Raw genomic sequence first — 18,204 nt, 5'->3', positions numbered from 1 at the left:
ACAAACATAATACGATTTTATATATATCATTCCATATACTATACCTTAATAACCACAAGTGTCCACCTCAGTAATATTCTGAATATTCTAATTACATGAAAAATAAATTGTGATGTATGTACATTACCTTCTCAGCTTCCAATTGATTAAATACAAATTCCACAACAACATCATCTTCAATCCCTAAAATTTCTGTAATTCTTCGTGCTATCCATGGCTTTATCATATCCAAGTTTATTTTACCCATATCAATCTAAACATAACAAAACACAAAATTTATTCCAATTCATATAAATAATTTTTAAAAAAAGCTAATATTAATTTTAATACTTTGTAAATGCTGAATATAAGTTCAAATAAAAACTTTATAGTGATATATATAGTAGTAAAATAAAGTAAATTATAATTCTAAGTCTGATAGAGGGGAGCTAAAAGACTTCACTTAACAGTTAAATTAGAAATGTAGTTTGAAGCATAGATATAGCGATGAAGTCTAAAATAAGTAGATAAGTAAGTTTGAAATGCAGTCTGAAAAACAGAAACACAGAATAAAATTATACACAGTGGAAAATAAGAATAACAAGTGATAAGATTGAAAATAATGTCTGAAATATGGGAATAAAAATAAATTTTAAAAAATATTGAAATTTAAAAAAAAATGTCCGAAACAAAATAATGAAAGAACCAACTTAAATGAAAAAATACAGTATTTAAAGTTTTGTAATCCTGAACATAATAAAAGTGGGCAATAAATACAGCTTCTGCTTTAAATTTAAATGGCTGCTAACAGCAAAGGTGATCTACAAAATGTCCCCTCATTTTAATTTCACTAATTAACCAGAGAAATTAAAAAACTGAAATAAAAATAAAATCAAATTAAGATAAATTTTAAAAAATAACAAAGCTTTAACTGAATCCTTAATGGTGTTATTTGTCTAAAGTGTAACAAATTTTTATTTTAGGATAGTGGTTTTGAGATAGTTAGTTCATCTATCTGCCAGGTTAGTTATGCCTTGTATACAGGGTGATCCAAAAGCTCCCAAATCCTGCTGCAAATAATTCTTGACATCAGCTTGAAATATGGGTGTCATAATTAGTAACAAAGGTAAAGGGCAAAGAAATGTGTGGGAGCTGAACGAAGTAGTTATTGTTGAAGTTTATTTTGGAACAAAATCATTTCAGCAATGCATAGAAGGATACAAGTGACATTTTCCTAATGTGAACCCACCAAGTAAATCTTGATCAAAGCAAGCACTGATCAAAAGATTTCACAAAACAGGAAGTGTTTCGATTGATGTTGGAGTTACAGGCCTAAAGTTCTAATCCCCCCCCCAACATTATATTATAATGTGGACTAACATTATTCTCGGTTTCAGCAGGATGGAGCAACAAGCCACACATCCGTTGAAACCATGGTTGGGCTATGATCATTTTTTGATGAAAGGATAATTTCAAAGGATATTTTAGCCTTCCTAGATCACCAGACCCATCATCCTCAGACTTCTTCAGTTGGATAATCTAAAAAAGAAAATGTCCACATTGACATTTTACAAGATTCAGTATCTCTTCAACATAATATTATAAGTTACATAGCTCATATTTCAGCACAGTCGTTGAGATCTGGTGCAACAAACATATATAAAAGAATTCGGTTATGTCTGCTCCTTTTTTAATGTATTAATCTTTTTAGGAACTGGATAAAGCTGTTGTAAATCTCACATTTTCACTGGATTCAGGAACTTTTAGATTATTTGAAGAACACAAGGTTAAAATGCTTCATCTAAATTTAACAGCTATCCACATATTCGCCTAATATCATATTTGATTTATACATCACTCCTATTTCCAACCTACATTAGTAGACTTATGCAACTATATTCAACTGTATACTAATAGCATCGATGGATCAATTTGTCCAATTATTAAATTTTATTATTATTTTACACAGACCTTAACATTTAGTTAATGTAAATATACAGCATACTCTTACACAACCAAAAAAAAAAAAAGCTAACAAGAAAAATCATCAGTGATAAATATAGAGAGATGTTTGGCAGTATATATGCCAAGTGGCCAGTTTATTAGATATACCCCCACCCCACCTCATCAGCCAAAAAATAGTGCTCCATCAAAAACAGTGTCAAGTCCATTATCAGCTATATAAGGAGAAATCAGATTTTGAGGAAACAGTATGAGTTGCAATTCAGTGAGAAAATGAACCAAAAAAAAGGACAGTAGGCCAAGATTAGTCTAGCACATCTGGTTCATCTGCACCAGATGTGCCGGACATAGGACAGCATCAATAAATACTTCCTTTGCCCTTGAATAATCTAACAGGTCAGCAGGTAGAAGCAGCAAGACCTAGAGGGAACAAAATGTGGGAGAAGAACAAACAGCTCAGAGAGTTACAGTACACCCTCGCAAACCCGATTAGTTAATCTGGATCGAAATATGAAAAATTCTGTTTACGGTTGAGTACTTTGAAAGACACACGGGACTTTCACTCTGTCCCGTGTGATTCCAGGTCAACAACAATACTGAACATACATTACACTGTCTTGCATGTTGTTTAGTACTGTTGTTGACTCGGAGTTGGAAAGATGTTATTGCTTCATTTGCATATACGTATATATAAGTTAACATATTTTATATAATTATGGATTCTATTTAAGAAGATGTATTTAAGTGGCATTCACAAATCGAACGAGTTAGTGCATAGCATCATGTTAGTTCATATTAAATCACCGAAATGGGTAAAATGGCACTGTTTTTGTTACATCTCATATTGTGAATACCTTCACAACGAGTTGCTCTGATAATGCACAATCTCGAATAAGCAACACTCCCCCAGTGAAGAAGCCTAACGTTACTTATTCTCGGCGGATCGGGTGGTGGTATCCACTGAGAATAAGTAACACTGGAGAAGTAACACTTCTTTCTCCACCGGGGAAGCATTGGTTATTGAAGGTAGTGCAATAACTGGGCAACTTGTTATGAAGGCATTCACAATATGAGACGTAACAAAAACAATGCCATTTCACCCACTTCGGTGATTTACTACAAACTAACATTATGCTATGCACCAACTCGTTCGATTAGTGAGGTTTCTGTAGTCTGAAGCTTTCAGCCCTAAAACCTTTTTAGTGGTATTCACAACAATGATCAAATGCCACTGGAGTGGGTGGTGTTGAGCTAAAGGCAGTAAGTTTACAAAGCATTTGAAGTTACACGATTTTACTTGCAGTTTAGAATGGCTGTGGCAATTTAGACAAAGGCACAATATCACTAATAGAAAAATTTGTGGTGAAGCCCGAAGTGGTGATGTTGACAGTGTTGGGCCATTATACGATCAAGACAAAACTTGACAGTTTCTTCAAACCTGCAATATTACATTCAAAAACATGTACAACTTCTGAGTCTTCTATCGATGGACGTTTGTACAGTCAGTCCTCGTATAACACGTGTTTACACTACACGAATTCGATCATACACGATTCATAAATAGGGGAACGATATCTTATATAACACGAACCGAATTCGCTTATGCACGATTCGCCTTTATGTTTACAAGAAATAGCAGTCGAACACGGAATCACCCCAACTGAAAGCAATAGGAATGAAGAGAAAATTCTGAAAATGTATTTGTTTTTTATATCAGTGAAGGGGAAACACATTTCACCATAATAACGTAAAAACCAACACAATTCCAGCTATCGGTATAATCGCAAATTCAATTAGATCGAGTTTACTACCAGTTTATAACAAATTCCATTAGCAGGAACGCAACTGGAAATTGTTTTTATTGTTTTATGGTAGTAACCCCTAGAAATGTGCTTTAGTAAAATGTGAGGTGTTAATAGTGTATCTGCCTTTACGGTGTTGTTTATTCAGTTGCTACACGCACGCAGCTTTGTTTATGTGTATCAAGCGTGCCTCCTAGTTTTGTAATTGTGCTTTATTTCCTAAAAATGAGTAAAATACTTAAAAGGTGTGAAAAGGAAGCGTCCTGATGAAGACACTACAGATTCACAGAGAAAAACAAAAGCAATATCGATAAACAGAGGCAGACTGGGTCAAAAATTCTTAACAGGAAAAATTTGTAGTGACCTTATACTAGCGTTTATGGCCAAAAATCACACTGGCCTCCGGCCCACCAGGGTTTCCCCAGTAAGGCTTATGGCCAGTCTGCTTCTGTCGATAGAGAAAAAATATGAAATTGTGAAACGCTTTGAGCGAAATGAAAGACCATGTGATATTGCACGTGCTACAGACATAAATGAGGCAACACCGAGAATTACAAAGAATGCAGAGAAAAATAAAAACAACTTTCATAGCAGGAACAACTCAAAGTGTAATTAAAATCCATTAGATTAAGACACAAAGAATTGGAAGAGATAGACCGGCTGTCATCTGTTTGGATAGAAAATCAAACAAAAAAGTTTGCTTACGAAAGAAGCAAAAGCATTAGCAATATTTTATTACGTAATAGTCATAATAAAATACTTACGTATTACTTAAAATACTTAATTAAAATGCTTACGTATTAAGTATTTTATTACGTATAATAATAAATAATCGTAATAAAATACTTAAGTATTTTATTACGATTATTTATTGTGTTTGGTAATGTTTTGGTTACAAATGTGTGTTCAATCTTGGGTGGTCGGCACATAACCCTATTTTTCCCATAGGGCCTGTTGTTTATATTGCAGGAAGGTTTCTAGGAACACAACTATCGTGCTATACGAGGACTGACTATATTGTATTTTTATAGTTTTTTAAATAAAGACTCTACAGTAATTTTTTTTTAATTTATTTTCATCAGTATATAATTAAATTTTCCATTTATTTGTGGTCTAGGTTTTTTTTCTTTTAGGGCTATCTTTCGCTATTATCGCATAATCTGATGACCCCCCCCCCCAATTAACCCAGATTAGCAAGAGTTTACTGTACTTGGATATACTAAGGGTTGGAAATCCGATTCTAACAAGATGGTCCTGGGTACAAAAAGTTAAATGTCATGTTTGGAGGAGATTTTACCAATCTATATATTAAGGTGTTAAATAGCACATGGGCCATACTCTCAGGATCGATTCAGAACCTAAAAACAATGAAAAAAGTTTATTAGCATTTGTAGACACAGAAAGCAAGAAAGCAAGTTCATACAGCAACAGCCAAAAAAAGAAAAAAAATCCCATTTCATACATCCATTCACTCTAAAAGTTTGTCTAGTTCTTCGGTCAATTTATTTAAGCAATCAACTTCCACAATGACAGATGGAAGTTTGTTCCAGCAATCAACTACCCACTGGCAAAAGGCAAATTTCCGCACATCTATTCTACAACTGTCTTTCCTCAATTTGAATTTATGCCCCCCTCAGGTTTGTAATCTGAGCAAGAGGAAGAATCCCAACAGCACTGAACCTGCTCAACCCATTCAAGGCCTTATACACCTCAATCAGATTACCTCACAGGTGCCTAGTCTCCTTAAGCCTTTTTTTATTTAAACGTATGCCCAAAATCGCCTTGTTTCCAAGTTATAGCCCTTTTTGTGTTCCAGATATAACCCTTTAAAAAACACCTATTGGTCTCTGCACAGGCAAACTACATTACAACATAGTAGGTAAGCAAGTATAAAAGATGAATACTATTCTGGTGTGCATAAGTCTGAATTTATTTTGAAAAGGTATTTTACTGTTCATGATTTTAACTTCTTACTATAAAATCAGGAACTTCAGTGAGTGGGAAGAAGAGCTATTATGTGCATCCAAAGTGAGAATCGAAGTGTATTCAAAAGAGAAATAAGACATGCATCTCATGTATGGACTTGCTGAGTTTAACAGTCACAGCAAGATACCTGTATGTGGAAAGATTTCTGAATTGTCATCTGCATAGAGACTTTCAGAGCATAGACAAGCATTCTGGAGATAAGGATTATTCAACAAGCAAGTTTTAAATGGTGGTAGAACAATCAGCACTAGAACTATTAGATTGGAGGAGACTGGGATCCAAATCTCATTGAGGAAAATCCTGGTGACAGCAACCAAAGTATAGTAGCAGCAGAGGGCATGAGGAATACAAATGTGTGGAGAATTTTACAGAAACATCAAAGATTGCAAAGCCTTACTGAAGCTAATTTCATACCACAAGAAACTTTTGTGCTTTGTTCCTACACAACACTGTGCCTGCAAATCCTCTTTTTCTAACCTATGTTGCTTTCTGATGAGGCTGACTTCACAAGAAATAGTATGATCATTTTTCGCAACACCCATGACAAGGGAAAATCTGCATGCAATCATCCAAACAAGGCCAGCAGCAAAAAAGTCCTATTGTTTTGCTAGAAGATTAACGAAAGAATCCGATTTCAAGGAATGATTTACTCAATTTACTAAATGAAGTTCCTTCTGCTGTCCAAAGTCATATGTGGTTTATGCATGACAACATTTTGCCTCATTTTAGTCAAATATCCAGAGACTTGTATCGTGGTCTTTCTGGCCAACACCTGCAGTGCATTTGGATGAGTTCTCCTCCAATAAATAGATTTGCCATGGAGATCCAGTCATATGGCCTGCTTGCTTGCCAGACCTGAATCCATTTGATTTTTATCTGTGGAGTCATCTGAAATTCATCATTTTGACAATACCCATTGACAACACTGAAATGCTTCAATATGCAGGACAAGGATACCAGCAAGTCGAAACAGTACCTAGAATTTCTAAATGGCAGTCCATGGTGAGGCATGTATTAAACTGCAGGCAGTCATTTTAAGCATTTCCTTTAAAGATAAAGGTGGAATACAGCCAGTCCTAGTATAACACACATTTACACTACACAAATTCGATCATACATGATTTATAAATAGAGGAATGATGTCACATATAACACGAACTGAATTCGCTTATGCACTATTTGGTTTTGCAAGAAATGGCAGTCGAATGCAACGGAATCACAAAAGCTGAAAGCAACACTTACTGCGTTGTTTACTCAGTTGCTACACATGCACTGCTTTGTTTGTGTGTAAAAATGTGCCTCATCATTTTTGTTCCATAAAAATGAGTATAATACTTGAAAATTGTGTGAAAAGGAAGCTTGCTGGTGAAGATACTGCAGGTTCAGAGAGAAAAAGAAAAGCAGCTAAGGTAAAGAAAGCCAACACAAGACCATAGCAAACTTGCCGGACAAACTGGTTTGCCGCTACCTCAGCTTCTCCCCGCATTCTCAGTAAACAGATGGTGCATGTTATCGGTAGTGGTGATAGAAGTCGAGAACAATATATTGATTGACATGTTGGCATGACAGACAAAGTTAGGAAACCTTATTTCCTAACTTAACCTTTAAGGTTAGGTTAGGAATTAACATAACCTAACTGCTGAGAACAATTAGAAAGAATGCAGAGAAAATAAAAGCAACTTTTATAGCAGGAACAAGTGTACAAAAAAGGCATTAGAGCAAGATACAAAGAATTGGAAAATACAGAATGTCTGTTATCTGTTTGGATAGGTTTTTTTTTTTTTTTTTTTTAGGAGCATTAGCAACTAAGGCCATATTGCTCTGGGGATATGCAGTGGTCATTCCCTGACCTTTCCGCATCCTCCGTATTTGGTGGTCACGGGCTCAAACCCTTGTCTAATCAAGAAGCGTGTGCTATGCACTGCTGCTCCTACCCACCTGGCTACGGAGGCATCCGGTTTGGATAGAAGATCAGACAAAGAAGACATCACGAACAAGTTTGTTTGCACTAAAAGCAAAAGCATTAGCAATATTTTATGTAAAAATCATAGTAAAATATTGCGATTTTTATGATTACGATTATTTATTGTGTTTAGTAATGTTTTGGTTACAAATGTGTGTTCAAACTTGGGTGGTCGGCGCATAACCCCATTTTTCTCATAAGGCCAGTTATTTATATTGCACAATTTTGCACTGCACGAGGGTTTCTAGGAACACAACTACCATGTTACATGAAGTTTTAATTCACTGTTGAGAAAGGAAGCGGATGCTTCCGAAAGCTACAGTCTATTTTTAGCGCTTTTATCTTATTATATATTTTAAATGTTTTATATACTGTATTTATTTTAATCTATATTCTAATCCATTTTAATTTTTTATATATTTATTTTAATCCATTTTAAGTTTTATATTTATTGTAAATAGATTGTTTGTACTATATATTTTATTTTACAGTATTAAAATTAATTTTCTTAAATTTTCTTAATTCAATTTAAACAGTTGGTGTACGAGTTTATTATTGTGACATGAGTTTTCCCAACCTCCGAGGCCTGTTTCAAGTTATATGAGGACTGACTATACAAAACAAGCTATAACTCAGAAACAACGAGATTTCAGATATACAGACATATAAACTGTTTCAAATACTGAATCGATCCTGAAAGCATGGCCCACATTATTAAACACCCTGTATATAACAGCAAGCGTTATCATCCAATATCTCCTCCTTTGATTTTCAAAGCTTTTTTATTATTTTATTTTATGAAATACCCCAAACACAAGAGGTATTAGAACCTATAGTACCTAGTACTGCACATAGGCTGAAAGTTGAGAAGATAAAAGAATATACCTATTGACATTAGACTTGTGCTTCTGTAGATTATATGTTCAGGAAATACGTATGAAGGAAAGTTGTACCAGAAAACTAAAGTTGAATGAATAAATGAGGAAGAAGAAAAGTTGGTTCTGTGAGTTTGAAGTTGGACAGTAAAAGGATGTTGGATGGTTGTGGCACATATTTAGGCTGCTTTGAAAGAGAGAACAGGAATTATAGAAGCCAATTCAGAAGAAGAGTGCCCATGGAAATATCTACAGAAAAGGCATGCAGCAGAAACAGAAGCATCTATGAGACAGAGAGTGGAGATACTCTGTTAGAGATGAGTCATTAATTAATCTAACTGCCCTCTTTTGAATGGAATTTAGAAGCCTGAGAGAGGTTTTGGGGACACTGCCCCAGATGTGGGAACAATGCTGGATGGTAGGGCAGATTTGCAATCTGTACGAGTGAACAGCTGTTTGGAAGAAAAGTAATGCTTAAGAGCAAAAGAGAAACACCAGTTTTTTAGTTATATGTAGAGGAAACAATATTTGTAATGTGCTTATGCCAAGAGAGAGATTAGAAGTGTCAGGGTAATCTCCAATAAAGATATATGATCTTGCCTAGAAATCAGTGTCACTGAAAATAAGAATAGGAGCAGAAGAATCCTTTTTGCAAGATATAAGACAGGACTGAGTTTTAGTCCTGTCTTATATTTAAGAAGATGGATTTAGAAGGATTTTGAGATTAGCATTTAAGGAACTGGTAGTGAATATTCAAGAAAGTGAAGCTGTTTGTGCAGGGCAAGGTTTCCCAAAGTGGAAGATGAAATGCAATGTGCTTATCATCAGCAAAACTATGGATACGATTTCCGGTCAATGGAAGAAGGTCATTAATATGGAAGAAGGCCATCACCCGGAGTGAGCAGTCAGAGAGGATGCCCAATAACTGGATGCCAATTACAAAAAACAGTTGCCAAATCATAAGATAGAAGCTTATTTTGAAGACCTTTATGCGAAACAAGATCGAAAACCTTTGAAATGTCAAGCGCAAATGCTTGAGTTTCAAGCATAAGCCAGAATATCACCAGTGGATCGACAATGATGGAATCCATACTGGTGATCGTTGATTGGATGGAGGTTTCTAGATAATTAAAGATTAGGCGGTTAATTGATTTGGGCAACTGTTTTTTGTAAGAGTAGAAGTGCAATGGGATGATAACTGGATGGGAGGGATTTGTCATCCTTCTTAGGAACTGGCTGGATATGAGCAAATTTCCAAGCACAAGGGAAACACCTTTGGAATAAGAAAGTGAAAAATAGCTAAACAGAATAGGAATAAGTTCAGGAGCACAGGTTTTGAGAACAAGTGGAAAAATACCATCAGAACCTGGAGCTTTCTTAGCATCAAGGCTGTTCAAAATCCTTCTGATATTCTTTTGATGGAAGACCACAGGAGGCATTAATTGGAGTGTACTGAGAATGGTGGGAGGTGGTTTACCAAAATCATCAATACACGGGTTGGAAGAAAAATTGAATGCTAGCAGTCAGCATTAGCTTTGGCTGAAATAACAATATAACCATCTGGTTTTGACAGAGGTGGGAACAGAGACGGGCAACAGTTGCTGCCAATAGCTTTGGCAGGAGACCAGAATGCTTGACCACCATTTGGACAAGAAGCAAGTTTTCTACTTAGTCTGTTCAAAATATAGTTTGAACTGATTAATAACTGCTTTACAATTGTTGTGAGCTTTGGAGTAGGCAGAAAATGAACCTGGATATTTGGATACAAGCCAATTACGATATGCAACATTCTTCTCTTGAACAGCCTTAGTACATTTATTCTTGTAGGGATGTTTCATCCCTACAAGAATAATTTTACTGACATGATCTGAGCAAATGTTGACAACAGAAGATTTGAAACTGTAATCCAACCAAGGAAAAGAAATCACGCAGATCATCCCATTTTTCATTCTTGTAATGCCAAAGACAACAACTAGGTTGAGTGTTCATGAGAGAAAGGCTCCACTGGAGAAGAGACCATCACCAAGCTGTGATCTGAGTTGCCTAGAGGACCATTCACCTCAACCATGTACTTAGAAGGGTCATTTGTGAGAAAAAAGTCAAGTGTGTTGGCTTATGGTTAGGATTTTCTGGTATTTTGATACGTACTCCTGAAGCAACTTCCATGGCTAATGTCTTCTGTATATAGCAACAATCTAAGCACAAAAAAACTATTAAATTACACACATTTGAGGTAAAATTTCACAACTCCAAATCAAATGTACATTTTCCCAGTATTACCCATACATTTTCTCTCTCTCTCTTCGCTCACAGATGTCCTATATTAATGTCAAATCTCGCAGTGCCCAACCATCAAGTTCCAGTCAATATCATAAGACATTCTGAATGACTGGCCTACTCGACTTGTCTGTACAGCTGTTCATCATACTCATCACTATCAAGTTATGTTAGGCCTATAACATACTCCTTTTTGTTTTCTTGGTGGTTATGTCACATGACACTGACTCAAACATTACACTAGCCATCTGGTTGTTAAGAATCTAAGACAGCATGCTCAGTCAATCAGGTGCACTGCCTTAGACTGTATGAGTTTCTTAACCAAGAGCACTACATCTCCCCCTCCTCCCATTTGTCCTTTCTGTACACCAACACTGTACTCACCATACTCAAATTCTGAAAAAATTCCAGTCACTTTCAAATTTAATCCTAACTTAGAGCACTGTCCTATACCCGGTAAGTAAATCCTCAGATCTCCTATTCTAAATGTCATTAGTACCAATGTGTACCAATAAATATCACCATTCGTGTCCTTAAACCCTTTGAGGAATTAGTATAAAACTGATTCCCATTTCTTTGATGTGCTTTTTCATGGTTTCCTGAAAGTTTAAAAGATAGCTATGCTACATCATTAACTTTTGTTTGTGGCAGACATACATACATAACTAGTCCTATTTGTTTGTGTAATACAGCTATGTAAATAGGAGCAAGCAGAATTTTTCTTTCTTTATAATGAATACTGCCTATAATGTATTGCAGTTACACTAACACAGTAATCACATTTTAATATTCTACATTAATTAAATTAAAGTTTACAGAATGATTCTCTATCAACTTCTATATTGCAACTCCCTTTTATCATTTTCTTTCCCCCTCCCCTTTAACTCTGACTGTTCTGGCTAACTAATTTGTCATATGAATAACACACTTTATTTGTTTTTTTTTTAACCCTTTCATGAGTACGTATGTATAAGTGTATATATATAAAGTGATACATAAAAAAAATTAAATTAAAGAAAGTGAGGGAGACAAAAAAATGAAAGAAAGAGGGAGGGGGGGATTAGAGAGTAAAGATGACTATTAGATAACTAATAAAATAAGAATGTTGCCACACAACTTACAAAACTGGCCTCTCATTGGGGTTCCAATGGCCAGGATTGCAAGCAAAATAGCAATGTGTGTCTTCATTTCTGATGTAAACACAAGCCAAAGGGTAAAAAGCCTCATAAATGAAAATTAGAATAAAATTTTGTTACTAAAATAAATGAAAATAAAATTCAGTTAACAAAATAAAAATTACAAAAATTAAAAAGGGTTTTTTTTTTTTTTATAAAATGGCTTGAACTTTACAGTAACTGGACTAAATTTAAAAATGCAAACCTTTGAAACTTTACTTGAAATGGAAGATCCTGTTCATTTACATTAACAAAATCATCTAAATAGAAGTTCATGTTCATTTACATTAACAAAATCATCTAAATAGAAGTTCCTGTTCATTTATTAATAGAATCATCTATTTTCCTAAAAACAAGAAAATGTCTTTCTGCTATCCAGAGTTCTCGAAAAACATTATCAACTTTAAAATTTTCTCTTCTATGTGTACATGGATGGTTGAAATTTCTTAATGGCTTCTCTCTCTACCTCTTCAATTATACTGCTCAAAGAAAGTCCCATTTCAAGTTTAGTTACAAAATTAGGTAATCAAGCAAAATGAGTCGTGATGAGCAGGAAAAGTTTTCTAACCAAAGAATCAGAAATAATTGTTTTAGTAATGCAAATATCTATAACAAATGCATGGTTATGTGCAACACAATGCTGCACAATACTGTTCTCCACCCTCTTAAAAGAGACTCTGATGGAAGAGAAGCTATGTCACATCTTGGTAAGCAACTAAGCAGTAGTTATGCATATTGGGGTGGGGGTTTACAAAAATCTTTTCTTACATAAAATGAAACTTTATTAACTTCACCAGATCTAAATTGTTTCTGTTGACAATTTAACCAAGCTATATACCTCAAAAGAAAAGAGAAGTCACTTTTATCTGCTCTTAAGGTACATGGCTTAGTTAGAAGCAATTGATCTGGCAATCTTTCCTTGCTTTTTTCTTTCTTTTGCCAAAGTGCAATGTTTTCACATACTGGTTGTTCCAGAATTGTTTTTTCTGCATGGAACATTCTTTTCAACCAACATCAACTGCCATTCATACTAAATTTTTTTTTTTTTTTTTTTTTTGCAATTCATAATTCCATATGTTTAATAATAATTTTGATTTTTGGCATTTTGAACCAAATGCCTATCTTGTATTTTTTATAGGAAAACTAAACTGTTGTAACATGCATAAAATTAAAGCACAGTAAAACATCAAATTTTAATGGAATTCATAAATAATGGACAGCATCTGCTGGAGTAGGCTTTTCAGCTATATGAGACAAGTGAAGTAACTGCCTTTCTGATATTTATCAGCTAAAATATTTTCACGATAAAGCAGAGTGCAGGAAGCTGTTTTTATCTCACCATCACCTTCCATAAGCCGGCCAAGCATGTCACACATCAATAGGAGTCATCTAAATCTCAAGAGATGATACTCAAGAGCTCTTCAAACTCCAAATAAGCTAAGTCAGAGCTTCCACTTTGAGTATACAACACAGCAAAATTTCAAACTCTTCCATCCAATATTACAACATTTAATGTTTTTTATTTTATGGTACAACCCTTTTCATCCTATGTCACAATTGCATGGGAATTAAAACAATACAACACTGACATGTTTTCCCATACTGATGTAATTGTAATATTATGATTAAATATTTCAATGATTTAAATCACATTTCCAAGTTTAATGTCTGGAAAAAAAAAAAAAGCTGATCAACTTAACAAAATATGCAGAGTTGCTAGTAATATTTGTTTCATATGTGCATATGCAAATGCATATAATCCAATGTCTATTGATGCAAATTCATATGAATGCTAACAAAATTTTAAAAAAATGTGCCCTTAGTGTGACACCAATAAGTGCTGCCAGAGTTACAGAATATTAAAGAATTACAGAGCCATGTACAAGACCTTTTAGGTTGTGGAATGAGAATCAACCCCAGATTGCAATAATTTTATTCCAGGATTAGTTAATTTCAAATTTCCTGCATTTGCTGATTACTGAACAAATAAATATGGGGAGGGGGGGGGGGGATTGGACCTCTTGCATTCTAAAAAGCATCATTTGGACAACCAGTAAACTTCAAGAATTTAATTGATAATATTCAGGTTGCTTTTTTCCACAAAACACACAGCTGACAAAATTTAATCAACATTAAGTCATATTATGAGAGGAATACATCTTCTGTTTATATATAAAAAAGCAAAATATGTTTTGATTTTTTTTTTTTTTTATGTGCTTTTTTTTTTTTACATGCTTTCTAAGAAAATATCCTTGTTGTAGACCAGGGGTTCTTAACCTGGGGTCCTTGGATAGATTTCAAGGAGTCCGTGACCTTGGATGGGAAAAAATTTACATCTTTATCTTCACTAACCTCTAACTGAAATTTAGCATTTCCTTCAATTATGAATGAAACCACAGTAGTATTAGGTACCTGTGACTGTCAACAACAGAAATCAGATATTTTCATATCACATTACAGTAGCTGCAGATATCTCAAAATAACATTTACACTCATCACTACTTCAAAATTATGGTAGTTATTAGACCTGCCTACAATCTTATGTATTTTATTTTCTGCATTTAAAAACATTATTCTGAGAAGGGGTCCATAGGCTTCACCAGACTACTAAATGGGTCTGGTGAAGACCCATTTAGTAGTCTGGGTCCATGACAGAAAAAAGGTTAAGAACCCTTGTTGTAGAGGACACTGTCTGTAGTTTCAAATGAAAGTGCTAAAAAAAGCAATCAATACACCTGAATATTGCACCTGAAACTCTGGTCATCATTTCAACTTTTATTGTCAGGACAAGCATAACAGAAACTCCAGTAAATTTACTCATACATCTACAACCGTATGCAATGAATTTCCAGTATTTAAGGGCTCAAGTTTTAAGTAATGTTAATAATTACTAATTTTGTTTGATGATATTAACATGCCCATATTAATATACACATGAAACTATTATGCATCCATCATAAATGATAATTTTATTCATGCTGTAACTAAGCAAAAATTTTAATGCTTCTTTCTACAAATCAATTCTAATTATAATAAAAATGTCATCTAAATGGCAACTGTTGCTTTAATTCACTTAACTGGGTACAGAAGTTATGCTAACCATATTGCTCACTAGTTGAAATAGTGGCACAACTCAAAATTCTTAATTTTTGAGTTAATACAACTAATGAGGTTGGTATAGTGGACTCTACATTTATGCAATAACAGTACAAAGTGAGTTCAATATTATCTCGCTAGGTGACACAAGTGTCGTTATGCCATCTGAGTTTTTGCTGCATCGAGAAGCATCAACAGTGGCACTTCTTCAGTGTGCCCCAACCTTGGGACTAAATAGAGTGCAGTCTGTGTGCAACAGTGATTCTTTTTGAGTTGTGCTAGTACTGGAGTCTAATGCAACCTTCTTGCTTATGCTATCAGTTGACATTATTTTAGTTGAGCCACTATTGTACTCAAAATTTATTATAGCAACCTATTTGTATGCTGTTGCAAACTTTTGAATCAAAACCATTACACACAAATTTCTTGTTGTAGGTCATAGGCAAAACGAGGGTGACTGCACACTCATTATTATAGAAAAATATTAAAAGATCTCTAAAGTCTGGTCATGTATTCATCCCATCACAATGTTACATTAGCTAGAACTGCCAGAAAGACAGGAAACTCTTTCAAGATGACAGAGATGAGTCATTGCAACAGCCCGAAAGATTTAGCCTGACGCACTTCTATGAAATTTAATGAAAATACTGATGAAGTGAAATTCAACTTCAATGACACTGCTATCTTTAAAGTACAAAAGCAGCATTTAGACTCTTTCTTTTATAAAACATCATACAAACAGGACGATTATAAATCAGTTAATATTAAAGCTAGTAAAACAAGGAGACCTTTGGAGTCATTTGTAGATTTCAAATTGATAAAAGAGTTCCATTTCGATTTCGAAAAAGAAGCACAGTGAGCTCCACTGTTTGTTGAACAATAACACAATCGTCAAATGTCATGCCGGTTTTTATAACAGTCTAAAAGTTAATTTACGGAAGGATTAAATTTTTCTAAGAATGACTAAATTCTTCCATTTTGTACACCAATAATTACGTACTAACTTCTTGTTTTTATTTATGCTTTACCACAATTATGTTCTCAAAGATTAAAATGTAGTTGTTCATACATGTTCCTGAGTTCATGAATATGAATAAAGCTCTTGTTTAATGGGTTTTTTTTTTTTTTTTTTGTTCTTCATCGTAACTACCTTCCATCTTTAGGAGACTCGACTCACAAATTTGAGTGTTTGTTGGTGCAATAGTGGCACAATTCAAAAGGGTGGTTAAATTTTCGAGTATTCTGGTTACCCATAAGGGAATGTTGATCAAGCCAGCCTAATTCTGAGTACCACTGAGTATGATGATATAAATCACAATATATTTCTACAATCACAAAATTTCTTCAATTCTAAATAAACTAATTTTAAAAGCCAAATTTTTCTCATCGATTCTTAGAATTACAATTTAAGTTATGCCACTATTGCAGCCAGTGAGCGATATAATCCTATGCAGTGACAACCATTTCAATTTTCAAACTGTAATGTGGAATGTAATATTCTGAAGCTCTCGTAGATCAAAAACCAATTCAAATGTTTTTTCAACACTATTAATATGAGAGCAATGTGTGCTTTATATACAGGGTGTCTCAAAAATATTGGTACAAACATTTAGGGGAGGTAGGTAATATCTAAAGGAATGTAAATCGCATAGGAACCCATAACCGGAAACGTCACCGTAAGTCGGTACACGGCGCTGTTCATCAGTTCGCAAGAGGAAAAATTTCTGGTTTATTTATTCAAGCAGTAGTCATCGCACGAAGAGCATGCATCGATATACGAACTGTGAGTTGGCAGACATGCACCTAGTGTATCGATTAGCAGAGGGCAATGGACGAGCCGCTCAATGAATTTATAGAGAATGCTTCCAAGACAGACATGTACCGGACTACCGTTTTTTTGCATGTGTGCATCAAAATTTGTTCAATTATGGGTCATTTAGAGGTAACAGGAGTAGTGCGGGCAGACCCTGTTCAACACAAACTCCCGTCGTGGAAGAAAGTGTGTTGAATGCCGTCCAGAAGGATCCTATTACCAGCACATGTGCCGTTGCCTCTGCCTAGGAGTGTCTCGTTGCAGTGTACAGCGTGTCTGGCACGACGATTCCTTACACCCCTTTCATCTCCAAAGGGTTCAGTTACTGTTCCCCCAAGATCATCCTGCACGTGTGGCTTTTGTGCAGTGGTTTCTCCAAGAAAGTGTTGAAGACTTAAATTTTCCAGCCTATGTTTTTTTCACGGATGAGGCTTATTTCACTCGGGAAGGCTTATTCAATCAGCACAATGCTCATGTGTGGGCTCACGACAATCCACACGGTGTGCGCCCCCATGCGGCATAAAATCGCTTTGCAATAAATGTGTGGGCAGGTATGGTCGGTGACTGCTTAGTCAGCCCATACCTGTTACCATCCCGCATGAACTCCCCCAAATATCGGATCTTTCTTGAACAAGTTCTACCAGGGTTACTTGACGACGTTCCAACAAATGTGAGACACAGCATTTGGTTTCAACATGACAGGGCGCCTACCCATTATGGAAGGTGTGTTCGTGACCATTTGAACAGGCGTTGTGGGCATCGATGGATTGGCCGTGGTGGACCCGTTGCCTGGCCCCCACGCTCACCTGATTTATCGAGCCTTGATTTCTTTCTGTGGGGGACCCTCAAATCTATTGTGTATGAATCGCCTGTGAAGATGAAAATGGATCTCGTGGCGAGACTTGTCTGCACTGCTGCTACTGTCAAAGAAACTCCAGGTGTGTTCGACCGTGTCCGCCAATCCATGCTGCGTCGGTGTCACGCATGCATCGCGTCTCGTGGTGGAACCTTCGAGCATCTGTTGTAACATCATGAAATGCATCCATCACGTACTCCATTGTTAATATTATGTCAAATAAATGTTTGCCACTAATTACTGTCTTGTGTCATTTCTGCTTCTTGTGCCTCTGCTACTACTTTCCTGTGACGTTTCCGGTTGTAGGTTCCTATGCGATTCACATTCCTTTAGATGTTACCTCCCCTAAACGATTGTACCAATATTTTTGAGACACCCTGTATAACAAGTACTGAAACAAGCCCAAGTCAAAATCTAATT

General features: G+C 35.3%; 1 protein-coding gene across 5 annotated transcripts in view; it reads right to left on the bottom strand.

Annotated features, from left to right (window-relative positions):
* The window catches only part of LOC150081336 (uncharacterized), a 290,310-nt gene that overhangs the window by 246,119 nt on the left and 25,987 nt on the right, over window positions 1–18,204 (bottom strand). For all 5 annotated transcript variants that reach the window (XM_090379683.1, XM_090379684.1, XM_090379685.1 and 2 more), the window contains exon 3: window positions 128–253. In XM_090379683.1, the coding sequence (XP_090235809.1) occupies window positions 128–253 (126 nt within the window). The remainder of the gene's footprint in view (window positions 1–127; window positions 254–18,204) is intronic.

This window comes from Mastigoproctus giganteus, chromosome 8, assembly GCF_048544385.1.
Source record: "Mastigoproctus giganteus isolate SK-2022 chromosome 8, ASM4854438v1, whole genome shotgun sequence".
In the NCBI taxonomy this organism is placed as follows: Eukaryota; Metazoa; Arthropoda; class Arachnida; order Uropygi; family Thelyphonidae; genus Mastigoproctus; species Mastigoproctus giganteus.
The sequence above is the reverse complement of the archived record's forward strand: the minus strand, read 5'-3'. Positions and strand labels throughout refer to the sequence as shown.